This window comes from Labrus mixtus, chromosome 16, assembly GCF_963584025.1.
Source record: "Labrus mixtus chromosome 16, fLabMix1.1, whole genome shotgun sequence".
Taxonomy (NCBI): domain Eukaryota; kingdom Metazoa; phylum Chordata; class Actinopteri; order Labriformes; family Labridae; genus Labrus; species Labrus mixtus.
The window spans coordinates 5,330,007-5,349,591 of record NC_083627.1 but is presented as its reverse complement, the minus strand read 5'-3'; the positions used below and the strand labels follow the sequence as shown (position 1 = coordinate 5,349,591).

Below are 19,585 nucleotides of genomic sequence, written 5' to 3'. Positions count from 1 at the left end.
GGATAGAGTGAGAGCCACAAGTGAAGGAAGAGCACAGCAGATAATGAGAAACAACACCGGCATCCTGAGTTGATAATGTAGACGCAGCAGAGTGAGCACGTAGACTCGCTTTGATATCAACAAGCTGCTCAGACTGCTCGAGCCAGAAACTCAAAACTCTGAGTTTATTTAAAACTGAAGTCGTTTTTTGAAGTTTCATTGGCGATGTAGCGATAAAGTCACAGATCAGATGAGCAGTTGTTTCCAGGGAAGCAATTAAATGAGTCTGTTGAATCCATGAATATGACTTTTTTGGCAGATGCTCTCCTGAAATATAACGTGCAGACTTCCCCTGTATTCTACCTGAGTTATCCTGTTAACGCATGCACCTCACAGCGGGAGATTAACCCTGTCGGAGAAGAGCGGGCCGGGGATCTGAGGAGGCAAGACATGATGTAAAAAGAACGATGCAGAAGTGATGGATGAAGAAACAGAGTCCGACGCTGTGATGATCACTTTTGCCTTCATGTCTATGCAACCTGTAGTTCGAATATTTCCCACACATCGGCTCACACTGCCTCCACCAATCAAGATCAAGAAGGGGCGGGACTTTTAACATCAGCTTTGTCAACAACAATGGCGGAGGAGACGCTAATTTCCGGGTGTAGAGTTGCTGCTAATGTCAGGACATTAGCTCCTTTACATTGTTTTCATGGTGATAGTTCCTTGAGTTAAAGTAAATATGAGGCACACTTAGCTATCTAAAACACACCTAGGAGGCATTACCAAGGGAAGTAGAAGTTAACTTTCGTAACCTAGCAACAATGAGCGCTGGTCAGAAGGAGGTTGTGGCCGCTGTCGGTGCAAAAGGCCCTTTTAATATAAATATACAATTAGCCAGCGAGCTGCCAGAGCACCTTTAAAAATGTTTGTCAATCAAATCATTTAATTTCTGAAGATATCATGAGGTTCAAACCAGGCCATAAAAGCCGTGTTTCACAGTTTGTTTGTAACCATGTCACAGTGTACTTTCACAGTGTACTGTCACACCCCTAGAGAAGACATTATCATCAGCGAAGCAAAGTAATGAGTTTAACCTTAAAAGCACTTTGAAAAGCCAAACAAAGGCTGACTTTCTCCTTCATTACTGAGAGTTTAGGGCCAGTTACACAGGGAAACTGGCTCGCTGCTGTTCCTTTAATCCAATAGGAACATCCCGTTCCCAGGAAACAAGTTAACAAAACCCCACGGCACACTTTTCAGCTCATCGTGATTGCCAATGTGCTTCTATTAAGTTAAACGATTTTAGATGGTTTACATGTGAAAATGTGTTTTTTGCCGTTACAAAGATGTCGCATCCTGACAAAAGGAACGTTTCAGTCCCTTCATTGAAAATGGTCGAGGGAGTTTACAACAGCACAAACGCAAAGCAACATACACTGCATCCTTTATGTTGCAATCTTTAGAGTGGCACAATCAGAGTGCTTAATTTAGTCCGGCTGTAGATCATCTTGTGTCCTGGAAATTCATTCCTGACCCCTCGTCTCTCTGAGATCCTCGCTGCCTGGAGAGTTGCCCAGCATTCCCTTATTGTTGTCTTGAACATCATCATTTTAAAACTCTAGGAGTGGTCATGTATCAGATTTAGGGGGTTGCTCTCACTTTTCACAAACCCACACATTTTTTTTTTTTTTTTTTCAGGTCTACCATCCCTTATGTGACCAGCGCCAAATCTGGTGAATACTCTGCTCGGTATGACGTGGTTTGGCCGCAGCGAGGTGGAAAAGACCTCAACTCGCTTTTCTTTCCACATTTCTAACCCTCAAAATCCAGCGTCTGGATTTATTTGTGTCTGAACAAAAACACGAAGGAACATTGGACCGCGTTTTAAGTTATTCATAAACTGAGAAACAAGCGGGCCCAAAACGCTGCCTTTCCCACTGCTGAATCACCTGTTTGTTTTGGAAAAATGGATTGGAAGGAAACTGAAAAAAAAATTAAAAAAAACGATATTACTGTAGCTCTTTGTGTTTCTGTGTCTGCTCACACACCCCTCTAACCATATGTGCACTCTGAATCGCTATTTTATAAAGTGTTTCTTGATGAAGAATAATAACACATAAAAAAAGAGTCTCTGTGGCCACAAGTTGAGTCAGGACTGTGACCAGAAATCTGGCTACAGGAGACGTGAAGCAATCAACCTTTACTGGCAAGCGAAACATCTATAAAACAAACTTTTTGAGCTGCGCAGCGTGACCTTTAGAAACACAAGACATCAGAATAACGACAGTGAGAGCTGAGATTAAACAAATACATTTGGTTAGGATGGAACAGACATGAATGATGCTGCCTCTTTTCACTGATTGGGATCTGAAGTGTTGAGTTTTCATCGGCAGAAATGTTGCATCTAGCAGAGTTGTAATGAAAAATACTGTTTCTGGAGGCGATGTCTAAAACTGATTTTTTTTTGCAGCATAAATCAAATGTGTGTGTTTATAGAGATCAGTATAAAGCCAAAAGAGTTTTGTGATTGCCTAAGTGATGATGTCCGTCTCTTTTGCTCTTCGCACAAATGCTTTTCCTGCCGCCCGCAGTAACGCTAGTGGACTACAAATATTACTCGGACTACAAGTGCAAATTTACCAAACTACTATTCCTTTGCTTCACATAGACGACAACTCACTGCTACATTCTTGTCTTTTAGCTCGAGCAGAGGAAATCAATTTTGGTATTTCAAAGACAGAAAGCTCACGGCTGAACGATCACTTGTCTGCGTTTGTTTACAGCGTGCAACGTTCTTTCTCCCAAGATGCTACCGCTCAGACGTTAGCATAACCTCGCCCGCCGAAACGATGTCAAAACACCGGAATCTTGTGTTGTTGTCGTCTGTTTCACATAAAAGTAACAAGTAACACATGCGTTTATATGTCAGTTATTGTAAGGGTGTCATTGAATCTGGAAATAACTAACATTAGGGGGCCTCAAAGCAGCGGTCAAAAATGTGCAAATTCTGCAATGACGGTAGGAAGCCTCCCTAAGGGGGCCCCGTTTGACAGCAATCAGTCTCGTTGCCCTGCTGAACACTGGTTGGAGGTCGAGGGGTTGGAGGGCCCCCCATTTGATTTTTGCCCAAGACCCCAACAGACTATAGAGTCGCCCCTGAATAGATATGTTATAGTAACCGCATTTAGACATTACAGTAACGCGTTAGTCCAAACACTAATCACAAGTTAGGTGGAGACAGTGTTTCAAAACATGGGGTCCGTCATTGTCAGGCTTCAAAACACTTTTTCAGAACCAATGGGCGACGTCACTGAGACTCTGTCCATGTTATATACACTCTGACAGAGACAGAGGGGTTGATGAATTTAATATTTTTTTACCAGTCTTTTTCTTTCACTGCTGTTTTTTGTACTCATATCTTTATAGTGTCTCTGGTATTGATGAACCCTGTTTGAACATTACAGTCCGTTTAAGTAACATATCTGTCTTTTTCACCTTTCAAATTGCCTGTTTTGAGGATCTGTTGTTGCAATTCAGCCGGTCAGACGACTGTTGACCCCCTCACAGCATCACACACCCCTCCACCCTCCCTGCTCGCCCTTACAGTCAGACTTCCTGTCTCCCGTCAATGTTCTCCTTTTTTCTCGGCCGCTCTGACGGAATCCCCTGCTCTGTTTCCTGTTGTGAAGGCCCGTTGCTCGGTAACAGCAGAGGGAGGAGTTTGCAGGAGGAGGCTGGGAGGTTCAGTTTTCTAAAGCTGGAGCACAACACTGAGCGTCAGCACCCAGAGGCTCTCCGCTCTTTTTACTCTCTCTCTCTCTCTCTCTCTCTCTCAGCTGTTGGTCAGGCTGCTCAGACTCCATGTGTCAGAGGTCGTCTGGCATAAGCCAAGCCTGGAGCGAGTGTAACAACAGAGGAGGGTGGTTGCCATAGACCAGTTTGTTGCTGTGGTACACAAAGATCAATCTGTGAACCATCTGAAGACATGAGGAAGTTTGAACCAACACAGTTTGTTTAAAGTTTGTTTTGCTGGTTTTAACAGACCCCTCAGAGTAAAGTGAAAAACATATTAATTTCACCTTTCAACATGTTTCCTCACTTCGTCAGAAAGAGAAATATATTCATTGTGAATCTGACCAAAAAATGGAAAGACTAATCAAGTGCATGAACAGAAATATGCTTTTGTGAGGACAAAAAAACCTTCCTGCAGCCTGCATATTTACACTGAGGATTTCTGATGTGGTGACACAGCAGTGTGACTACAGGGAGACACTAAAGGGACAAAATAGCACGGGATAAAGTCATCATTGTTGGTAGTTAAAGGTCACATATGCAGAAAACATTTTACCATGTTTCTCTAACTCTAATATGTGTCTCTAGTCCGTCTACAAACCCCCCAATGATGAGAAAAGTCCATCCTCTCTGTCTTTTGCCTGCTCCACTTTTCAGAAAATGTGTGCTCAAAAAGGCTGTTTGGAGATTTTCCCTTCGTGACATCACAAAGGGCAGTAGCCCCTCCCCCAGGTGGGTGACACTCTCACAGCTAGGTGTTTGTTCTGCCCTCTGAGTCTGCCTTCTCACCGTAAACAATAGGGCATGGAGCGAGAAAGACAGAGTACACCCAAGCCCTTCCAGAGAGGGGGGCGTGGTCAGACACAGCTCATTTACATATTTAAAGGTACAGACACAGAAACAGCCTGTTCTGAGCAGGGCTGAAATAGAGGGGTTTATAGGCATGATCAAATACAGGATCAGAGTGGATTTAGACTAAGAAACTTCACACATGTTTTGGGGAGTTCTGAGACTTATTTAAACTTTTTTTTTTTAAGTAGGATGTGGCCTTCAAAGAGTCTGTTTGTAATTAGGTATAGACAACAATCCGCTGCACAGATCTGAGCTGTGAAAAGTAAACATAAACCTCTCATCAGAGTGATTTTGTCATTTTCAGGAACGCCCTACTCAACAACAGACTTCACGTCACTAACAGTCACTCTGCTCTTAAATTCAACACGACAAAAGAACACAAAGTTTAAAGGTTGTCAAGAGTACTCGTAGTTTGTAAGTAGCCTTGCTGATATTAAAATGTGAATATATATTGTTTATGTATATTAAAGATGTTGGAAATATTTTCACCAACTGGACCCTTTGGATGAGAGACGGCCTCGTCATCCAGCCAGCGAGGGAACATCATCCCTGTAACTTTACCTCTGATGGTTGTTGTTTCTGTCTTTAAACCGGGAGCTGTGGAATTTTATAACAAGCTCAGTCACATGGAATAAGACTACATAAGCCACTTAGCTGCTGGGTAACAAGATAGCATAATGGCATAATGGCAGGTCTTACTCCTGCGTATATAAAAAGCAGCAATATTGAAAAAAAAAAAAAACACTTATTTGACACTTAATGTTCCATGCATCTGAGATTTCTGCAGCGTAAGTGTTGTGTGCACTCACGGCTCAAATTGAGTTTAGACAAGAAGTGTTTTTTAAAGAGGCACATCATCATGCAGGGCTTAGAATAAAGTCTATACAGTTTTTATTTTATACAGCTGACTATCTGATGTGAAAGTTAGTTTGCTAACTTTTGTCTCTGCAGCAGCTCCACACTTCAGAGTCCAATCTGAGCGAGCAGCTGATGCAGCAGCTTCTCCTGCAGACGGCTGAAAGCTCAGAGCGGTGTGCGGTGCAGTGAAGGTCTGCGGAGGTTTTACATAAAGTGTGCACTCTCGATGTATGTAAACACATTTGACTGTCAAAGTGCTGTAAGGAGAGACAAAAACAAACAGCGCTCAGATATCAGAGCGGTGGTTATGACTGACTTTAAATCTCAGTCTGGAGCATGAATAAACACAATGTTTGGCTTCTTCTGCTAAAAGAAAAGTTATAAAATATAATCTTTAAAGTCATTATCTCGAGGGGTTTAGACTGGAATCAAAAGCTTCTCAGTTACTTTGAGCTTTTGGCCCACAGTTGAAAGCGTTTATGCATTTTCAGCGTTAAGGAGGTTGGGTGTTTGTGGCGACATTATGGGGAGAAATCACACACTGCTCTCTATGAATCACGTGTTTCCAATCACCCAGCAGTTGTTGGCCCACCAGAGACGCTGAGACCAGCTCTCCAACTCACTTGTGTGTATAATGTTGGACTTGTTACTACAGCCAAACCAGCAAAGACGTTGTAGATAAATGTCTACAGGTGAAACAAACGTGTTAGAATATGAGAAGATCCAATGGAAAAGAAGGAAACAAGGATGAGATTAAGCTGATTAAAAACAAGTGCCAGCAGGATAACTAAACACAGACCTTCACGATCGCTGCCTTAGCTTTAGTTTCTGCGTCTAGTTCTCCATTGTCTCAAGAAACTTTATTCAGAGGACGCTGAAGTGCCTGAGTGCTCGGGCTGCACAACAAATTAAAAATGTGATCGTTATCACAATATAAGCATTCTCAATAAACACCTCGTAAAAGTTAGAATTTATGGCAATCATGAAAAGTATTTTATATAAGCAAGCGATGCTTTCACACCCAGCATGTGTGAGATGAAACTCAAGCTAACCATCAGCCACCCTGAAGTTTGTTTGTGCCAATTTAGTGCTAAAAAAAAAAAGAGAAGCTTTTTGTTGCAAACAGCTTTAGCTAATATGGATTCTTCAACATTCATTTATTTATTGCACTTATTATTATTATTCTTGCACATAAAATAATCTCAAACTGTGTATCAGATTTTTTCTCATGCCATGCAGGCAAAAGAAAAGAGACAAAAAAAATAAAAAAAATATGTTATTTGGTGTTGTCATTACATTGCTGTGATGTTGTTGTTTGTGCTGCGATGTTTTGTGTATTTTGTTCTTTTGGAGATTGGGGGGGGGGGGGGGGGGGGGCAATTCAAAGGCACACAGAGCAGTAAATTAACAACAGTGCAAGTAGACGAAACATATTAACCTAAATATAAAGTGTCAATTTAAATACAACTTAAAGCTTAAACTTAAAAATACAAAATATAAAAGAGTAGATATAAGTTTCCAGTGATCGGACTAACAGATGTAAACAGATGCTTTTTAGCTGCTGGAAGAAATGACTTTCTCCAAATGTGGGATCGATACACTTTATCTTTTCTTATCTATCGTGAGCAACTTCAGGCCTCACTAATGTAACATTTAACAAAGATTAATTTTTTTTATAGGCTAGGCGAAAGTATTTTTTATACCACTTGAAAGGGAATCAATAAGAGAGTCCATTAATTCTAATCATCTGGTTTTCTCTTAATATATTTTGTATTGCACACGGAGAAGACTCAGAGCCTCCGCTGTTTCATCAAGTCACCATCAATTCAATTAATAGACATAAAAGAAGAAGAGGAGTCCAACAAAGACGGCCTGTTCTCCGTCCGGGCTATAAATCATTAGTCGTATGAACATTAGCCGCTCCATCACAGCTCCTCATGCAGCACATCACGGGAAGCTGGTTTGGAAAACAAGCCGCAAACACACTGCAGGGACAGTTCAACATGATGTCTGCTGAAACACGGGGTCCCCCTCCGTGCAGCTTTAAAGTGAAAACCAGCAGATGAAAGTTCTTAACATGTAAAAGCCATCAGACCATCACATCCATCACTGTGTCGCCCTCCTCCTCAGACTACTTCCTCCTCTTCAGGACAAAATTGATAACACATTGTCCGTCTGCTGGAACTGCCTTTGATTACACAGCAGAACTTATCTTTCTTTACTGTATGCGCTCTGGTTTCTCCTGCAGTGTGCACATGTGAAAGCACAATCAGCGCTAAATACATGTTTCAAAACTGTTTCATATATTTAGCTCTCTTTACATACGCATAGAATAGTTAAAATCTGCTTCAGCACATGTTTTAAATCATCGTTTGTGGAAGATTTAGACGACCTTTTGGTGGGCAAGTGTTTCTTTTTCCCATGAAAATAAGTTCTGTTGTGTTCAGAACGTAGACTGTAAATATGAACGTGTGACGCCTGATTGACGTCACCTATCAGTTACTGCAGGGCGCTTTGGAGTCCCATCGATGGCGGTCGCCATGCTGGAAATCCTGTCTCAACCTAACGAGAGGCTGAGAGCCGAGGCGGGTTTTAAGCCTCTTGACAAACAGGCGTCCGTCTGTCAATCAGGTGACTAACCTTATCCTTCACAAAATCAAATAAAACGAGTTATGAAATAATTCACCTCCCGTACAGTGTGAGCCGATTGAGACATGAGCTAATCACTGATATCGTTTTTTGTACCAGGATGTAAACATGTTAATTTCAGTAGGAAAAACAGGCTTTTTTTTTTTTAATGGGTGTGTATGTGACTTCCTGTGTTTCTGCAGCCAGCCTCAAGCGGACACTCGAACAAACTGCAGAAACTTGCACTTAGTTCTGACTTTTCCTCATGGCTGTAAATGATTTCTCAAATGGTCTCAATGGTGTTTGTTGTGTATTTACTTTCTGTGTATCATCTATATTGTTTTTTTTTTGTGTGAATATTGACCAAGTGGTCGTTGAGTTTCTTCTCTGGGGATTAATAAAGTTTTCTAATCTAAGTGAACTCCTGTTTTAACCATCGATTGCGGCGAACAGTTTGTACTTAAGATTTATTTTGGGGCTTTTTGTGCCTTTATTTAGAGATGGGACAGTGGACAGAGCCGGAAATCAGGGAGGGAGAGAGAGAGTCCGGAGTGACATGCAAGAGTCCGGAGTGACATCCGGAGTGACTGATATTATTCAGTGTCTTAAATGTTTTGACTTATTTTTTTTTATTATAGCGACCCCAGGAAGAATAGTTGTTGTTCCCATAGATTGTGGGGATCCTAAATAAATAAATGAAACGTCTCCTAACAAGGGTTTGGTGTCTGGCTCCACCTAGTGGCCAAATAATAAACTACACAATAAATAAAAAAACATAAAGACAGACTGATAGAAATGTAGAGTGGTAGTACGAGACAAAGTAAGTCAATGGCATCTGAGGTTCCTTTTATTATTCATCAAACAATAACAATATTATAAATAACAGACATTGTTAGAAATCGCAGTGTTGGACACGGAAAGCAAAGTTCACAGAAAGGAAAAGTTGTAACGACATCAAACACACACAGAACAAAGATCCCGACGCTAAACACAGGAATCAACATTTGGATTTTCTCTGCATTAGAACATTTGAACCCTAAAGTCTCAAATCATTACCTCCACCTATTTTCAGATCTCTGATCGTGTAGCTACATTTTACAGCTCTGGTCCCAATGTGTGACTAAACAACACAGCTGTGTTTAGGAATGATTCACCTGAGTTCAACTCAATTATGATTCAGCAAAATAAACGGTGAACCGACTAAAAACTAAAAAAAAAGTTTCTAAACTCTTTTCTGTTTCCTTCATTGTCCACTTTAAAGATCACTTTACCTTCCTCTCATCACTGTGCTTAAAACAGACTCAACACTCACAGAGCACGGAGTGAATGATAAAACTCATTCCTCCTTTAAAGGAAAAGATCTGAATGTCAACGTCCACTCCACGCCATGAGTCACAGGGAGGCCCAGGGGAGTCATACAGTCAATAAAGACCTAAAAATACACATCAGGGTCCTTCTTCTTGTGACTCTTAAAGTACTCTTACCATCAGAGAAATCAGGGGAGAGAAAGCAGCAGGATTCAAGAGCCAAGATGTCCACACCTGGCCGAGGAGGTGACAAAAACAAAACGCTCACAGAAACCTCCGATTGTTGAACAAACGATGTTGTGACGACGCAGCTTCAGCACATTTAAAACAAACATCATGATGAGGCACAAACTGAGCCGCCGCGGTCCTGATGTGGAGGACTGCTGGCCACGAGACAGACTTCATAAAAGTATGCAGAGTGATGAAGGCCGACGGATGCTGTGACGTCGCTATGGAGTGCTGGTTTTATACGATTAAGATGACGGATAGAAATTTGAGCAGCAAATGGAGAAAGAAAGTCAGTTTGAAGCGAGTTCCAGCATTTTCTTCACGACCCGCCATCGTTCATGTTTTTTTATTGTAACGCGTGTTTCTCTTGATTTAACTCTGACAGCAGAGGGAATCAATGCTGCATGTGAAGGCTTTATTTACAGGAACGTAGGAAAACATTAAAATATAGGATCACTCCCCCCGTCTCCCGTTAAAGCAACTCAACACTGTTCACAGATGCAGGCCGGCAGCTGTACTTAATACCCAGGATAAAAAATAACACTTAAAAAAAGTCAACATATAAAAAGTTGAACATTGAAAGTAATGCATCAGAAGAGTACAAAATGACGTTTGAAGCGGTTTAAAACCAGAGAAGGCAGATTGACCCCTCACAGCGGAGGGGGGTCCAGTGTTTCATTCAGACCATCAAGTGCAGACATCATCTCCCCCCCTCCCCCCCCCCCACATGTCCGACTGAATGCATCCTTTTATAGTCTTAATTTATGTGCTCTGTTTTTTTTCCAAGTTATCCCACGTGTCAGTGTGACATAATCCAAGGTTTTAGTTTTGACATTTTCCTCATCCTTTATTTTTTTTTTGATTGTTCCAGTGGTTCCTCGACCCCGCCGTCCCAGAAGGTCAGTGAGTTACAAAAAAAGTGTGCTGCAAATAGCGAAAGCTCAGCGAAAGCTACAAAAAAACAAACCAGGTAATCCGAAGTTCGAGCTCACGAGGAGAGTTTGGAGTAGCTCGGCGGGGAAAACTTTCGCTTCAGGTATTTGATTATGTAGAGAGGAAGACAGCTGACCAACGTGATGGCCGACACCTTCCACAGGAAAGGCCAAGTCGTGATGAAGGACAAGTCTGGGAGAGCAAAGAGGAGAGAGAGAGAGAGAGAGAGAGAGAAAAAAAACAGCTTCACTGAACACGTCTTCAAATCTGGTAGTGATTTTGAAAAAGGAGAGGGAGCATTCAAGAGAAGTCGTGCAAGAGATGACGTCGCTTGTAACGAGAGATTAAAGCGACATGAACAGCAGAGAACCTGCGTCCAAAATCTGCTGTTTCAAACATTTTGGAGAATATGAATAATGTGACATCATGAACTTCAAACCGTACGATGCAATGACACAAATACCACACTGTGACAAAGACCTGAAGTGCAGACAGGTTACACATCACAAACAGACAAGAGGAGATGAATTTACAGGCTGCACACCTACCAAGAAAAGCTCCTAAGGACACCCTGCCTATGCCTGTGGCGGCCAACAAACAGCGGCAAAAGGAAGCGGCAGAAACAGAGTGAGTGAAGGACAAAAGGTTAGCGGGGTAGAGAGAAGCAAAAAATTAAGAGACGGACAGAAAGAGGAGAAGCAATAAAAGCACAGAACTCGAGGGCCGAACTAGTGCAGTATCAACACGTCGGTGTCGGGTAGTGTTACATCACAATCAACACAGAGGAGCGGGTCCAACTGTGGTCCCTTAAAGTACTGCATCTGTTCAACTCAAGACTTTACAGGTGAAGTTATTCCTCCGCTTTAAAATCAAACAAACAGATCAAAAGGTCGAGGCTACCTGGCACATCAAGGTCAAGCTGCAACAGTTTCCAAGCACATTTAATGTGAGCAGCTGGTGTTAGGATGTAAATGTAGGAATTGGCTTTTTTGCTACTGCAGGAAGTACTTTTAGTTTAAGATTTGGTTGATGGACGGATAATAACATTTGGAATGATTCATCTTCGATTCTTTGGGGTCAAATATGAGCATTTATGTCTTTCCTGCAACATTGTCAGGACAAAAATTATTATAGACAAATTAAGCAATCACCTAAAGCCTCTCTGTGTAGTTTTATGAGGGTAGTTGTAGGTTGAACATGTTCAGAGATGTGTTTATTGAACCCATATTTACATCACATTTTTAAAAGGTATAATATGCAACATTTTAATCATTAATACAGCAGATATTAAAGACACCCTTACAAGATATATAGTTGAAGAGTTTCTAAAAAAAAAAAGTCAAACACTCAGAGGTTCAAACGTGTTTAAACTGTTTTTTTTTTTTTTTACTTGAGTAAACCCGCCCCTCTCCAACCGCTAAGCCTGCCACCACATGGGTGAAGAGAGACAGCCCCGCCCACTTAGACTCGGGGACGCTGTTAGTAGAGGCATAAAGGTGGAAAGAGTACAACTGAAGGAGAATCAACACACTTTCTAAACCTTAGAATTGTTTGTTTTTTTGTTTGGTGCAAAATACTTTAAAGAAATAAGAATAACAAAATCATCTTTGGGTTTTATATCAGAAAAGAGATCAGTTCTACAAATGGCTGCAGTCGATCGAAAACACTAAGAGTCGGGTGGTGGAGGAGGGGAGGCTGAGGGGCAGAGGAGCCAAAGAAACATCTTCTCTGAAAGCTGCATATTCTACCTTTAAGGTTTAGAAGTTTAAAAAACTCAGAGGAGAAATAAATGGTTACTCACCAAAGTACTCGTTGAGGAAGGCGAGCGATGCCAGGTAGCAGCCCAGGCTGAAGAACTCGGCGACCACCATGAGCCAGTGCCAGGTCCGGATGGTGAGCGCCACCATCAGCAGCTCGGTCAGGATGAGCGCCGTGAAGGAGATGGCGACCACGTGCACAAACTCTGACTCAAACAGCACCAGTGCGCCGTACATGAGGATGCCACCTAGTGGCGACAGGTGGATCACAGTATCGTTTTAGTTTATTTGTTTGAATGGGATTGTGTCTGACTTGTTCACATTCTTACTGTCTGGACATGTACACTGGACACTAATTTAATAACTTTATGAGAAAGACGCACAATGAGCTTCAGTGTGTTCTCATCTTTCAGCTCCCAGACGCTCACTCATCTTTGGGCGCCGCCTTTATCTTGATAATCTTCCAGTTTATCATAACACCACACTAATTGAGCTTGATAGCCGCTAACTGATCAAATTATTGCTTCTTCTTATTCAGTCTTCATACAGCGCATTCCAGCGAGGCACACTCTGTAATAAATTAAGCCAGATCGGTGCCTAATGTACGTCTTCATGTTTCTTCTCACAGACCTGGATTTGGCTTTTAATTAAAACCCTGGAGCTGTCAGGAAGTCACGCTCGAGCTGGAACATAGATCTTTCTCACACGCTGCATGGCTTAGCGATTACAGAAATATCGATTTACTGGACAGACAAAAGCCTGCGTGTAAAAAGCGGATGGCGGCTGGAAACTTAAGATACTGAGAAACAGAGTGTCTGGGAGGTTGAAGGGGCCCGGGGACTCCGGTATGAGACGGAGCAGAAATGATGAAATGGTGGTTGAAGTCTTGCTGTGACAGTCTACAACACCAGACGGGTCTTTAGTTACAGATGGTCATGATGAGGTCATACAGATTATCTTAATGAAGCTAACGTTTTTATCTGACATACAGTGATGTTATAATATAATCTTTAAGAACGAGTCGGAGCGCCTTACCTTGATACACGCTGATCAAAACCCAGATGAGGAACGTCTTAAAGGATAACGAGCGTCCCTGAAATAGAAAACATGAATAAATGTTACACACTGTTTTCACCTGGTAAGACCCGCCCACTAAATCAGAGAAGGCCCAACACACAGACGAAAGGTTTTTAACCACACAAAAGAAAACAACAATTTGATTATATTTTTATGTATTTTGTGATTTAAAGTCTTATTTTGGCCAAATCTCAAATCTCGTCTTTTAACAACTTGCATTGTTTTTTCATTTTGGGACTCTTTGCCTTTATTTCTAGTCCAAAATTGAGGACAGAGCGAGTGGGGGAATTTTTTTTTTTTTTTTTTACCAGAATCCCACTGTGACATCACAAGGAGAGCAAATTTGAAACAGAGCATTTTTCTCTTTGTTGTAATACTTATGCAGACCACAATCAAAGGATTTATTTCACATTTTGTGGGTCGGTAGACACTCAGGTTACCCAAATATATGTTCAACAACTTTTTTTTTTTCATAATATGTCCCCTTTAATGTCATATTTTTATGCATTTTATTTAAAGCGTTAAACTTTCCTTGCCTAAAGGTTGTAAAAACTTAGTAAAGTAAAAAGAAATTCTAGACAAAGTGTACCTTGGTGAGGTCTTTATAAAGCTCTGGGTACAGAAGAGCCATCTCTGGCTTCACATCTTGGTCCAGAACAAGCGAGAACACCGGGAACATGGTGTACATGGTGGCATACCTGCACAGAAACGAGTGGAAATAAAAGACACCATCAGATGGAGAAAATAGGCGGGTAAACTAGAAGCTCATATGAACGAGCTGTGTTTTGGTTGGGCCTTTATTTGATTTCAGCACGCTTCTCTTTTATTGTCTTTTTAAAATGTTAATGCAGAAGAAAGCATCCTGAGACAGACTTAGCATAGTCAGCAGTTCTTGTTACTATGGTTACTTTAACGACCGGGTGAATCTGTGAGGTGGCGGGTCAGTCTTTAATTGTATTTTACTAAATTCTTCACAGGAGGTGCACACGGCGTTCAGAAGGGAAACATACCCGACCATGAGGAAACCCTGGTACAGGGGCACGGAGGCGAAGTAGAAGACGGAGGAGAAGACGGCCTGAGGAGAGAAAACAAAAGTCACAGTTAGTTTAAGTTACTCGTAAACTTTATAGTTCGCAGTCTGGAAAAGAAAATCGTCTTTGGCCTCACCGCAGAGCAAATGAAAATAACTTAAAACAGACAATAAAAAACAAAACGACAACAAACTTAATAAGACGCAGATGATCATAAGAAGACGTTTTTTTTAACCTTTATTCAAAACATGAACACACTCAGTCAGCGCTTTAACGGTCTCAGTACCTGCATGGTGGAGATGATCATGCCTCTGTGCATGACGAACTGACCCAACGCCGCAGAGCGCTTGTAGCTGTTCCTGCCGTGGACCATGAGCAGGCGGCCGATGTGTTTGAACTGAGTGATGGAGAAGTCTGCAGCCAGAGACGCCTGCTTCCCTTCCTGTTGGAACACAAGGGAATGATGAAGACCGGATAATTCAGAACAAACTACTTATTTATAAAAAAAAAAAACATGAAATGAGTAGATTGTCCTGTGAGGTGTTCGGGGATTGCACATTTATTGTATGTTTTCTGTAAGTACCTGCCTTAGTGCACGGATACTATACTATTTTGTGCTAATTCTGGCAAAATTACATGGATGTGATTTGCTGATATGTTGATAATGTGCTCAGTCCTAATCCAATAAATAAATAAAATGAATATTGGGAGTAATGAGTGTTTATAAATGTTAATTTTTTATTCAAATTTCTCCCTAAATGTTCAGTTGTATACTTGTAATGTAAATATATTTTACATATTTCAAAAAAATCATAGGCCTACCTACCCAAAACCTCTCTCAACTCGACTACAGAGCCCTGACTCACAGAGCACTCACCACAGCCCAGGACCCCTCACACCCACTCCATCCACTCTTTTCTTTTCTGCCATCGGGTCAGAGTTACAGAACCCCGACCTGGAAGAGGGCACGCTTCAAAAAGAGCTTTGTCCCCTCAGCTATTGAAGCCCTAAACAAGCCTTTGTTGTGTTTCTACGTTTTCTTTATGTGTACAAACTGTGCAAAGCTCTGAGAACAAATTTCCTTCTGGAGGATAATAAAGTATTGTACTGTATATTTCTCACTTCTCATCATATATATTCCTTGCAAATATTCTTTACAAGAGCTCAACCTGTGATAAATGAAGCTGATGGCTGATTCTAACAAATCAGAGACGGACTGTGTTACATCAGCTTAAAGGTAGCGTGGCTCTGTGTCATTATTTGAAGAGGTCACTTTGTGATGTTCACATTGTTCTTCACATTTTGTTAAGACTCTAAGAATTGAGTGTTTATTACGTTCACTCAGGGTAACATTGAGCGTTGATTAAGTAACAGGATGAAAACTTTTTTTTAACTCCACAACCACATAGAGCTTCTTTAAGACGGCCTTTACCTTTCCTTCAATCCCGATCCCACAGTCTGCAGCCTGGATCATGCTCACATCGTTTCCTCCATCACCTGCAACCCAAAAAGAAACATATCTCATTATATTTTAAAAAAGCTTCACACTGCTCTACAAAGTGTTGGGCTGCTTGGTGAGCTTTGACTGCCATCTTGTGGACACAATGGGTAATACAGGCTGTGCAACACATTAGGAAGATTACAAGCTGAGGCTTTTGAAGCCAACACCTTTCAGGGCTCATAATGCTGCAGCCACAGAGTCTGCTAACACACACCTATAGCGCAGGTTCTGTTGGCCGTGTGCTGCTGCAGGAGCGTGACGATCTGGGCCTTCTGAGTCGGGGAGCAGCGACAGCAGACCACCGCTGGACACTGACACGCCAGCTCCACAAACTCGTGCTCGTAATACCGCAAACAAACCTGCAACGCAAGCAGAGACGGAGAATCAGAGCAGAACATATAGTTTCTCTTCCTCAGCTCAAACTAACAAGTTCAAATTGTTCTGCCTTGAGAAGACATGAACAATATGTTTGTTTTATCTGTTTCCCCTCCAAATCCCCAAAGGCCTTCGTTGAACTCCTTCATATTAGCTTTGGCTTGGAGCGAGTTTTTATTCTTTCATTGCATGTTTGGCTTCATCCTCTGCATCATCTGCAGCATCAGGAAGCGTCGCTGTGTGCTGTGTGTTGTGTAGTACCTCTAAGGAGTCTCCAGAGATGACCAGAGCACAGTCATGTTTCCTTCTGAAGGCGTTCAGCTCCAGATGGGCCTCTCCTCTGTTCGAGACCTGCTCAAGAGTCATACAACACAATCAGCAGTGAGGATATTAAGGACATTAGTCATTTCTTAATAAGTAGGTTCTTTATGACTTTAAAGCAACAATATGTAGCTTGTACCCCTTAAAATAGTTTCACAGTCTATCTAAGACTTCAATAACTTTCAACAGGGAGAGAAGAGTCTCTCACACTTCCACATATTGTCCTGTTCGCCTGCTTTCAGCACCATGTAACTTTAGCAGCCGGTGTACAGCTTTAAAGCTTCATGGTACAATCTAACACACCAGACTTCAGCTCAACAGAAGTAGTTAGCCGGTCGGGTACTGTTTGATACAACGGCTGAGGCTAAAAGAAGAAAGAGGAGGCTGACGGATGCTCATAAGAGACAAAGAGAGAGAGTGACCGAGCAAGAAGCACGATTTAAAAAGGCTTTTGGGCCGTTTCCGTTTCTTCTGCTGACAAAAGACAGGAAATGCCTGGAGGAGAAAGTGGGGGGAGATGACACGCAGCAGAGGACCGAGGCCAGACTCGAACCCACATCCGCTGCCAACGCTGACCACAGCTTCAGCACATGGGTCGTCCCAAACAACCACAAGGCAACCCGGCACCCAGCAAGATCGCATCACACTGATGTACTACATAATGATGCTTCAAATCGGAGGAGAGTTTTTTAAAATAAGCATACCGGTTTAAAGATGTGGATGTCCTGGTTTCTGGAGACCAAATGGGAGCTCTTGGCGATGCATGTGGCCGTTTCAAGCTTGTCTCCTGTCAGCATCCAGATCTGAGCGGAGAAAAAAAAAAACATCACCATGAACAAACATCTTCTTAAATACTATTGCTTTTAATTAAAACCTAAATACAAACAATCATGAATATAAGTTTCCATATTTTTGTGTTTCTGAGATCTGAGGGTTTTATATTTCTTCTCATTCAGACGTCAGCAGCATTAACCTGGAAGACGTTTCTACATCCTTGCTCACCTTGATGCCAGCGTTCCTCAGCAGCTCCAGCGTGGGTCTGACGTCCGCCTGCAGCTGATCCTCCACACCGGTCAGACACAGAAGCTCCATCTCTCTCTCCAGGCTCTCCACCACCGCTGCCACCTTCAGGCCGCGGTCGTGGATACTCAGCTTGGCCTGGTTGTAGCGGCTCTGCAGAGAGGAGGAGGAAAGAGGTAGAAGGAGACGCATGAGGGAACGGTTGTGGAAGTAAAGAAAAATGGAGAAATAAACTTGACAACAATGAGAATAAAAGCAAACAAGCAAAGCATGAGACAATAACTCAGAGTGTGGGATCAAAAGCTGCAAAATAATCAAACCAAAGGAAAGGAAACAAGCAAAGGAGACAATTGCAGATGGTGATACTTCCTCTGCTAAATACAGATAATGTGCATATTAATGCATTTGAACATTTCCTCTCTTTTTACATTAAAGGATAGAAATCCCATCCTTCGTTAGGATGATGCATTAAGGAGCTGTAAGAGGACAGACTAACCATCATAGATGAACTACAACACAGTCCATACCTCAAAGTCCTGATACTGCTCCTCGGACAGAGACTTCTTGGCCACTACGAGCGTCCTCAGACCTTCTCTGGCCATGTTTCCACACTGACAGGAAGGAAAAGAAAGACGCTGGTGAACAAAGGTGTACACTGATTCTGTTGAGGAGGATTTCATTGTTTAAATGTTTGTTTAATGATTTACTGAATTTGAACTGTGAAATAAATGGGGATGAGGTCTCTTCCTAAAAGAGAAATATGATTGAAATAGAGGGCAGATCATGGGATCCATCAGAGCAGCTGCTGTATAAGAACACCATGTTCAGAGCCGTCGATAGCAGCATATTGTTACCAACACCAAAGAAATCAATAGTGAATAACATCGCCCGGGGAGGAATTCAGAGGACACAGTAAAACAAAGGGATGGATGGCGGTTTATTTTTGATATGAAACACCGATGGGGCGAATCTGTCCTGCTGATTGGTTATTGACGAGCAGAGGAACCGTAGCGCCGGCTGATTTGACAGCGGGATATTACAGCCAACAGGACATCATTAGCACCATTGTTCAAGAATATGACATACTGTAATTACCACGACTTTATGTAGGTCACTAATTAAATCAAACGCTGCCCCCAGTGCTAAGTGACTCAATAACGCCAATATAATTATGAACATACGCACACGAGACCTTCAGCCACCGCGCTGGTGGAGACACGGCTGCGTATCTCTGCAGGAACGTTCTGATTGGAGGAGGGAGCTGAGAGAACAAAGATATAATTTTATATGTGAACACAGAGATTGTTTTATACGTCTCTGCTTCACGAGAGCAGAATAAAAAAAGTTATTCTCATGTTCGGCTCATTTTAAGTGAACAGGTGAATATTTCTGACCCACATCCTAAAGATGACACATAATGACGCAAACTGGCAAATGGAAACAAAAAGATTTAGCAAACGTTTTGGTGATAATTCATTTGTTTGTTTGTTTTCGGAGGTGTTTCTGGATTGTTTTCTATCGTTTCTTTGTTGTATAGCCTCTGGAAACTCCTCATTTTCCATCACAAGTGGGGGGAGTGTTAATCTACAGCATAAGACAAAGTAGTGTGTTATGCGAGTCTGAATACTGAAACCTGTGGGTACTATTTCAGAATTTTTGACATGTGGTGTTTTTTAGTCTTATAATAAAGGAGGTAAATATGAGCAATCAGCCTCAGTCGATTTGTCGAAACGATTCAATGAGAAACGGTTTGATGCCACATGATACCGTTTATCATATCGCAAAGTGCTACTCACATTCAGCTCCTCTACAGTAAGAGTTAGGAAAGAGCAGCATACGAGTCTTAGTCGCAGCAACAACAACAGTGTCGACAGGCTGGTAACAAATCTGCTGTCAGCCCCGACTGCTGGCAGTTAAATCTAA

General features: G+C 41.9%; 2 protein-coding genes across 5 annotated transcripts in view; one reads left to right on the top strand and one right to left on the bottom strand.

Annotated features, from left to right (window-relative positions):
• LOC132990650 (uncharacterized) overlaps nt 1–19,585 on the top strand; it is a 270,244-nt gene that overhangs the window by 80,369 nt on the left and 170,290 nt on the right. The window lies entirely within an intron of this gene.
• The window catches only part of atp9b (ATPase phospholipid transporting 9B), a 43,074-nt gene continuing 32,430 nt past the window's right edge, over nt 8,942–19,585 (bottom strand). For 2 of the 3 annotated variants that reach the window (XM_061060244.1, XM_061060246.1), the window contains 13 exons: nt 18,190–18,273; nt 17,645–17,815; nt 17,347–17,445; nt 16,583–16,672; nt 16,161–16,305; nt 15,878–15,942; nt 14,732–14,887; nt 14,425–14,489; nt 14,004–14,112; nt 13,373–13,430; nt 12,382–12,585; nt 11,129–11,161; nt 8,942–10,772 (listed from right to left, as the gene is read on the bottom strand). In XM_061060244.1, the coding sequence (XP_060916227.1) occupies nt 10,636–10,772; nt 11,129–11,161; nt 12,382–12,585; nt 13,373–13,430; nt 14,004–14,112; nt 14,425–14,489; nt 14,732–14,887; nt 15,878–15,942; nt 16,161–16,305; nt 16,583–16,672; nt 17,347–17,445; nt 17,645–17,815; nt 18,190–18,273 (1,416 nt within the window). In that variant the 3' untranslated portion in view covers nt 8,942–10,635. The remainder of the gene's footprint in view (nt 10,773–11,128; nt 11,162–12,381; nt 12,586–13,372; nt 13,431–14,003; nt 14,113–14,424; nt 14,490–14,731; nt 14,888–15,877; nt 15,943–16,160; nt 16,306–16,582; nt 16,673–17,346; nt 17,446–17,644; nt 17,816–18,189; nt 18,274–19,585) is intronic. The other variant, XM_061060245.1, reaches the window with a different exon arrangement.